Here is a 9,289-nt window from a genome sequence, read left to right as displayed (position 1 = left end):
AACAAACTGACAAGATCTTTCGCTGTCTATAGCCGGGTACCCATTCCCACCTGGGTGAAGTGAGGAAAATTCGTGTAAAGTGCCTTTCCCAAGAACACAACGTCGGGCCCCTGACGGGATTCAAACCCACGACCTTACGATTGCGAGTCCGAGATCCTAACCACTTGGCCACAGACGCCACAAAATATAAATGTCATTTATTATTATTATTAAAGGATGGGACCCTAAACCACTCACTTCATGGTGGCATTGGGCTTGCAGAAGTCCACCTCAAACTCCACCTTGGGCTCTCCCTCCATGCACTTGATGTCCTCCAGTTCAATGTTGAACTTGTCGGGCTCCTGAAACGTTCATGTAGCATAACCAAGTCAACACCATGGCTTTACAGGGTCGGGAACCAGACACACTCTTCTTTTATAGCTTTTTTGTGACAGCCCAAATAAGAGCATCTCATCTCTTAAGGTTAAGAATGTTGTTTCTTGTGGTAGACAATGCCATTGAAATATTATTATTACATCTTTATTATCATTATGTATTATTAAGAGCTATGTCGGTGATGATAGACAACTATGTTCCAACTGCAAGACAAATGGAATCATAATTCTTAACTGATAAAGAACTTGAAAATGTATGTAAAGGGTACTTTATTTCAGAGCTTGCAACATAGGAAAATAATTCTGTACGTCAAAAGATTACTAGGTAACCTTTTAAATTGAAAGGAGAGACACTTCTTTTTACTTAAAGCAATTTTGGGATTTTTGAAAAGCTGATGTTCAATTGCACTTCATACAGCGATTCATTCCTTACTGAGAGAACAAATAATTATAAAGTCATTAGTGTGTACAGAAACTGTAATATCGTGACTTCTGCCATGTTAACACGATGTGACAAAATGAAACCATCCAATGAGTAAAAAGAACAGAACAGGTCAAAAAGTCACACCCTCAGCCACTGAACACGCAAGACTTCAGTGTCAAACTGAAGAAAGAAACGACCTGTGAGTAGAAGTGAGAGGGCATCAGGCATCATCTCTCAACGGCACAACTATGAGACTAGAAGCCAAAGCCAGAGAAATTGTTAACGACATCAACAGAAATAACTTCATGCAAGTCGTGTGATGTGCGGTAAAACATACGTCAGGTAAAAACGAACAGATACACGACATACAACATGGATTATCAAGGGTATGGCACAGATACATAAATTAAAACAGGGGGGGGGGGAGAAGACACTTATTATTATGAACATGTAACATAAATAACAAAATACACTCGGCAAAGTATAATCTGTTTAGTTTGGGGATGGGAAATAGAAACAAAGAAAGAAAGATATAAAAGAAGTTTTTTACCATCTAGCACAAGGCTTTTTTCAGAATGAGCATAGATGTGTGTTGCTCTTAGAGTATGTATCTGTATATAACCCCAAAGGTCTATTATAGTATTTAAATTCCTGCATGCGGTTGAATGATGCATTTGATGTAAATGTACATTTTGTCAGCTTTATTTCTCCTTTCATACTGAATTTTAATGAGAGTAATATATATAATTTAAATATTTTATGTATACCTGCATACGTTTTACGGTCCTGTACAGCCAAGGAAAATTTCCCTCTGGGATAATAAAGTATTATCTTATCTTATCTCAGATTTGTTTTTAGCAACAAGAACTACAACATTGTAGAAAGTCACCACATACATTGCCTGCACATTTTCTGATAAGAGTGGTGATACAAAAGAGGTAAAGAATTCAACACCTCAAGGATTAATGCTTACGTTTTGCACGGAGTGAATTTATCAACTTTTGGGACAGAACAATTAATTTTTGTTTCTTCTGCTTTCACAATGTCCCTCTGGTAGATTCCATCTGAAGAGCTGCTATATACTTTGAGTAACTGCAGAGGTTGTGTATCTTTATAAAAGACAGACAACACTCCTCCCACCCCCCCCCCCCCCCCCCCAATATCTGTTTCAACCTTTGACACATAAAATGTGTTAATGGCCCACTTGCCAAAATCATGGGGCTATAATAAGAATATTTTCATGTTCTTTTATTGTTCTTCATAAATCCTTGAGCAGCAGTATCTCATTTGAAAAAAGCCGTCACCGCGGTTTTAAGCAAAAAAAATTCTGAAATTATGCAAACTGAGCCCAAAAAGAATGAAATTACGCGATTCTGTTATTTTTTAGCAAAGAATGAAAAAGGAAAATAATCAGAATTATGCAAAAAATGATCAAATTTTGCTAAATTATGCGGGGTGCATAAAACCACGGGGACAGATAAAGGCATCAGTGGCTACATTCTTCACCACAGATGTCGATGCCTCAATCTGTGTTATGAGGATTTCCTGAGAGCCATTACATAAATGTTAACACAAAGAAGAGTTATCATTGAATATATATATTTTTCATATATATTGTCTGACCAGGCAAACCATGCTGGATCTTGATGGCACACTTAGGACATAGTTAAGAAAAAAAACCAAAAACAACCATTTGACCAAGCCTCACAAATTGTAAATAAATACATTAGCAACATTCCAAACAAAGGGTACATTGGATATAATAATATGATTATTTAGGTTGAATGTTATGGAAGGAATGCGTTTTGGCTTGACAACAACAAAGACATATAGAGTAAACCTGCCCTTGCTTCGTCCAACATACAAAGGAGACAGAATCACTTTGAAACACGTAGACGAACAGAGAATGAGGGTACCCCAAAGATGCAGGAGGGAGGAATGTTAACCATCAAAGGAACAAGTCTGCAGTAAAAAACTGTATCTTTGACTCAGGCTTTAATTGTTATCCCCTAATTCATTAAAATTCTAAGATTTCAAAACCTTGGCGAGATTTGTACCCAGGGTACAGTATACAGAAGTCAGTGAAGACTACAGGGGAAAAACAACAGTAGTCACAAACTGGAAATTGTGAGGGTGCCAATTTTAAAAGCTTTTGGACTCATAACTTCATATTTGTCTGACGGGTGGTTTATTGTTAAGTGTTGTTGAATGGGAAATCTTACAACAATAATCAACCAACAGTTGAACAGAAATACAGTTATGAGTCAACAGGCGTTCAAAATTGGTACACTCCCGATTTTCAGTTTGTGACTACCGTCATTTTCCCCCTGTAGTCTTAGTATTGGCCCAGTTCTCGAGAGTTCTTTATAAAGACAATAAATAGTACAAGGAACTTGAAGGTTTTTGTAACATTGTCTTTTGGGACAGAAGACAGGAAACTTACTACCCAAACTGGGAGTACATGCAAAGTAGAAAAGATCTACACCTAGCCTTCTCGGAAAAGGGCGAAAAATCTCGGAGGTCCCGTGTGCTAGCTGCACACGTTAAAGACCCCTTGGTTGTTTAAAATCGTTAAGAGTAGGCTTCGGCCGCCACCCGAGCAAAATTCAAAATTTCCTACCAAGTGAAAAAGTTTAAGGAGTCCCGCATGCCCATTTAACCTTATGCAGTTGCGAGCACCATAAAACACTTACCAAAAAAACCCAAAAAAAACAGAAGAGTAAATGTAAACACTTGAGAATCAATATACAGAAATTAAACGTCAAAAAAGATTGATACAGTTTTACACAACGAAACTCTGAGACTTTTCGTAAAGAGTAGAACTCTTCCAATTCCAAGTGCTTAAACTTGACAAAATAAATTGAGAATCTTCAAGACTATTTTCCTAGCAACAGATCACTGTGTTAACCCTATCCGTACGCCCTGGGGTCATTTTGTACCCCTATGGTTATATTCTTCACATTTTAGAATACTTCTAATAAGAAGATCTCTTTGAAATGTTCAGTATTTCACAAAACATCATTTTGACAGACTGCTACGCAAAGCGCACGGATCGGATTAACAAGTAAAGGGAAAGTGGTAGCACAGAGTTTCCCACGTCGTATGGATACGATAGTAAAACACGATGTACGGACAGGGTTAACAAAAGCCAATGTTTTGTTATTCCGCAGCACAATGTTAGCATTCTGAGATAAAGGGAAACAAGAAAACAAGGGCAGGTTTAGTCTGCGTCTTGATTACTGGTTACATATCAGCTGTTAGGGAATAGACTGGAGCCCAGTTCACAACCAACCTAGTTTGATGCAATGACAATGTAACTTGTAACTGGAGGAAAACAAACATTTCTTATTTTATATTATCCTTCTTTCATTCTTCACAGAGGCTTCCGTCTTTTCAAGTCAAAGCAGGAGAAGCCTCCATGAACGACTCATCAAGGTTTTTTTAAAATAAGAAAGTTTGATTTGAGTCTAGTTACCTTCTCAGCATGTCAAACATGGTGGATTGTGAAAATAACGAGCCCCCGGTAAGAGGATTGACGTTCCAGAGGGAGGTAAGGTAAGTGAGTGGAAAAAAAGATCATTGACTTGGACGTCTGCCGCCGCGTCTTCACCTCCTTGATCACTTTTCTCTTCTGCAGCGTGGGCCAATCAGGGATGACCTCGGCCAGGGAGGCGCGACGTTGCTGCATGGACGACCTTCTCTGCTGCTCCAGCGCCTCCAGTTTGTCGGCCGACGGTTTCTTCACTGGGGTTTCAATTTCTACAGATTGCCGGCGACTGCCACTACCCTTTTGCTAGATGTGGGCACAGGGTGGAATAGATGGGAGAACTAGGCCTCAGTCTACAGTTCTAGCATGTTCATGGGGGACAACTCGGAGAGAATACGCAGTGGTTGGACACAAAACACTGAACATGAGACATAGGGAGACATAAGCATGAGAGATAAACACTGCATTGTAAATGGCGGGAGTATAAACTGGGTCATGAGATCAACTTGTCAGCGATCATGACAGGTAAGGAAATGTGAGAAATTCAGGAAATGATCAAAGTATACGAGACAGGACTAAGTGAGGTAAAGTATCAGCATCTTAACTTGAACTCCTAAAACCACAACATGAGAAATTATACATATCTTAAGAAAGAAACGACTTATAGTAAAGTGAGAACTAGAACCACAGGAAACGTTTAAAATTTACTTTAACCAATTTTTATGAAGTACTTTTCTAAAGCGTGTGATTCAATACAACTATTAAAAAAAGAAGAAATTCAGTAGAAATGTTTTCACTTGACAAGTAAAACTATAGACACCAAATAAGTAGGAGAATAAATTTCAGCAAATGTTACTCTTAGATCGTTATTCTTCCTCCTTTTGACATAATCAAAAATGGAATTTTCTCCATTTAGTAAGTAGTCAAGTTGATCAAACACTTTCCAAATGTCCAGGTATAATTTCCCTCAGGTTCTTCAGAATTAGTATTATTCAAAATCATCCATATAAATATTTTAGAATAATGATAATATATTCAGTGGGTACAGACATAATCAACATAAAAAAATGTAAAAAGAAAAATTAACATGAATAAAGAAATAAATGAACATGAAAACACTCAGGCCGGCTCTCTGACACGCCAGAGGCGCCCGCTCCGAACAAAAGGACACACATCGGTTTTCACCCTGAAACAGAAACAAATTGATCAACAAATCAATTGTGAACACAGCAGCCCTCACTTCCACGTAGCACGACACCAGACTCTGGTCAGGACATCGACATCTGGAGGAGACAGACACATATGTGTGCAGTGGACACACCAACGACAGACATACGCTGCACGACACACAAATCTGTCTAAGAACATAATATTTTGCGGGAGACAGACACAGATTTCCAGTGTACACACCTACGCATATACGCACATATGCTCATACGCTGCACGACACAAGAATCTGGTCTGTCCATGAACATATTTTGAAAGGAGACAGACAGAGACGTACATATGCACATAATATGCTGCAGGACACAAGAATCTTGTCTGTCCATGAACATATTTTGCAGGAGACAGACACAAATTTCCAGTGTACACACCTACGCATATATGCTCATACGCTGCACAACACACGAATCTGGTCTGTCCATGAACATATTTTGCAGGAGACAGACACAGATTTCCTGTGTACACACCTATGCACATACGCACATACGCACATACGCTGCACAACACGAGAATCTGGCCTGTCCAGGAGACAGACACAGAGGTCCAGTTTTCAAATCTACGCACATATGTTGCGCAACGCAACACAAAAATAGAGTCTGTCCATTGACATCTCGAAGAGACGGAAACATGGGTGCCGTGGACACACCCTCCCACACATACGGAACAAAAACTTCACAATGGCTGCTTGGGACTCAAAACGAGAACAATGACGATGTCATCGGTGTACACACGATGCGACTCTGTCGGAGATGGAAAAAGTTTGACATCTGATGTCAGTATCATGCAAGCTACATCTGTTACCTTCTCCACAAAAACATCACAGTAATATCCAAAGATCCTCAATCTATTGTTAACATTTTTTACCCCTGCCCCCACAAAAAAAACTCTAAAAAACCCAAAACAAATTTAAAAAAACAACCCACTCTATCACATTACAAAACAACCTCATGAATAGGAAAAAAAAACCCCAGTCATTGGTCGCATTTAAGCACAAGGGGGCTTTCCTAAAAAATGCTGTTTTGAGAAAATCGAAGATAGCGTTTTTGCCCCTTGTTCATTTTTTTTAAAGGACAAGGAGAGTTTTCTCTACAACCAAACAAATATAATCATCAATGAAACCAAACTCCTCCTATAGGTGGAGCAATGCCCACTTTCGGTTTAGGTCAAGATTTCTGGAAACCCCCGAAATCTGGGTCAGCCCACTTAAAAGCGACCAATTATTCTCCAACTTCCGACAGGTCGCACAGTGTGCACAGTGCAGCAAGTATCATGCGGTGCTTTCAATCTACTCAGCATGAGCCTGCGTCAGAGAGAGGAAGCCACGAGCAGCTAATGAACACAGAGAGAGAACAAAAAAAAACAGGGCTAGCAGACAAGTAGCTAGCCTGATATTGTTTTGCTCACTCCAGCTACAAAACTCGAACTCTCCCACACACGCAGGACAAGAAGTTATGAGAGATGAGCGCAGGGAAAAGAAGTCAAGAATTGTCTTACAAGCAGGCTCAACTGCTCTTTTAGCTTTTCCTGTCACTTTACAACTATCCCCTTATTATGCTACCCTCGTATCACCCGTTGCTTTAGCATACCCAAAAATATTATGTACAAATAGATTTGTTTTATTGTCTTTGCCAACAGAAACTGCATTACGGTACACCACTGAAACCAAAGATATTTCATTTATAAATTCTATAGTCTTTTGAAGCAATTATATTCTCTCTCTTTCACTCTCTCTCACCTTCTCCCCCCCCCCTCCTCTCTCTCTTTCTCTCTCTCTCTCTCTCTCTCTCTCTCTCTCTCTCTCTCTCTCTCTCTCTCTCTCTCTCTCTCTCTCTCTCTCTCTCTCTCTCTCTCTCTCCCTCCCTCCCTCCCCCCTTCTCTCTCTGTGTGTTTTTATTCTGACCAAATCAGCAGAACATCTATTTCAGGAAAATCCAACGTAAGTTAGCTGTCTGATGCTTTGTTACTTAATTATGTTTGACATCTTCATAAGATTCAAAGAGATTCTACATAAGTATTTAACTGCTGATCTTTCCACTTGTTGTCTCATAAAAATAACTGGATTGCAGATCCTAGAAGTACTGGTATGTAACATAGAATATATGATAGCAACAGACATAGGAGACAGAGAGAACAGTCTGATAACACATGCAATCTTCACCCTCAATTTGTCAAAACTTCCAGAAAACAATCTGCTTTATTCCATCTCACAGCAGACTATTTTCAAGAGTAAATCGGCCAAAGATATGAGAGGCCATCGACAAAATGAGGGTGAAGGTTTACACAAAATCATCAAGGCAACTAAAATTCAGAGAAACAAAAAAAGCAGGTTTCAATCTTGCAAAGATATTGTATACAGCAACCCATACATCATTTTTTTGGGGTCTAAAAAAATAAAAAATAAATAAAGTGTAAAAAAATCCAGAGCATTTGGTGGATAAGCTAGAAGAAAACAGCATTGAAATGTGAAAACCCTCCGACCCATTGTCCTTTCTGAGCAATATTTATTATGCTAAAGGTTTGAAAAGTGAGATGCCAGGGACCTACTCCTAATCTTTACCCCCAGTATTGTTACAAAAGTAGGCCTATCATTTCCAACAACTTTCGAGAAGTCATCTCTGTCTGGAGCCAACTCAAACAAAGCCCAAATGTCTTTTCATAGATGTTACAGAATGTTCCAGACCCTCTGTTTGTACAAAGTCCTGGTTCCTTCTTAGCTATCCACCAATAAAGAAATGGTAAAAGAACTGAAACCGTCTACATCTAGGAGTATAAAGCTATGAGCCGGGAGTTACGAGCATTTCATAAGGGACCTTTTCTTCTTCTCTGTTATAAACCATCTCTTTCTGGTCGCGTTCATGCTCGGCACGCGAGCCTCTCCTGTAGCCCTCCGTGCTTTTACCAGTGCGCTGGTGAAGTGTAAACAGAGAGGAGTGAACACACCCACAAGAACTAGTTACTGTCATGTGCAGGGCTGACAGCAAAGTTCCTCCAACACCATTTCTACAATTTACTGGGGTGTAATTAAGGGGGAAATGTTAACATCTCAAACAAAAAGATTAACATGAATGGTTAAACAAGGGATAGCATCATCGAAAGGTTCCAGAATTCCAGAAATTACAGGGAGAAAAGCATGACTCATATCAAATTGTCTTAATACAATTCTTGACATTTTCAGACGATTTTGAGAGAAAAAACTTTAAGGGTGTTTATGAACTAATTAAGCATTGGCTGGTAGAAATTCCATTAGTGGAATAGAACAGTTATTGCATTATGGGAAAAAGTCATACAAAATGTTACAATCATGAATGAGTGACCATGGGGAGAGGCAAATGGGCATTGGCAAAACAGTAAAAACTTGCATGTCAAAGAAATATTGGAACAGTCATAAAAAATATTGAAACAATCATAAGAATTATTGGAACATTCATAAGAAAATATTATAAATTTCAGAAATTCAAAAGGCATGAATGGTGAAGGTAACAAAAATACTGTAGATTTACACCTGGAATAGACATGAAAAAAACCCAAAGCAATATGTAGATTTCTTCAGGCATTAGAGAGGTAATGAAATTCATATGGAAAAGTAAAGAAAAATTGATGGTTAAAAAACAAACGACATAAGCCTCAAATATTACCTTCTCATCCTCAGAATCGCTGCCTTCTGCTTTCTCCACCTTCTTCAGACTCATCTTCATGACCTCAATCTGAGAAAGCCTGCGTCCTTTTTTGTCCACTGCAAGTGGTGCATACGAAAAGGTCAGCGTTGTCAACATTACAATT

General features: G+C 39.0%; 1 protein-coding gene across 1 annotated transcript in view; it reads right to left on the bottom strand.

Annotated features, from left to right (window-relative positions):
- LOC101852563 (twitchin) overlaps positions 1 to 9,289 on the bottom strand; it is a gene marked incomplete in the record, with an annotated part of 226,069 nt that overhangs the window by 108,496 nt on the left and 108,284 nt on the right. Inside the window, 4 exon segments of the mRNA XM_013086125.2 lie at positions 238 to 341; positions 4,409 to 4,591; positions 8,320 to 8,415; positions 9,145 to 9,242. Coding sequence (XP_012941579.1) covers positions 238 to 341; positions 4,409 to 4,591; positions 8,320 to 8,415; positions 9,145 to 9,242 — 481 coding nt within the window.

Source organism: Aplysia californica, unplaced genomic scaffold, assembly GCF_000002075.1.
Source record: "Aplysia californica isolate F4 #8 unplaced genomic scaffold, AplCal3.0 scaffold00437, whole genome shotgun sequence".
NCBI lineage: Eukaryota > Metazoa > Mollusca > Gastropoda > Aplysiida > Aplysiidae > Aplysia > Aplysia californica.
The sequence above is the reverse complement of the archived record's forward strand: the minus strand, read 5'-3'. Positions and strand labels throughout refer to the sequence as shown.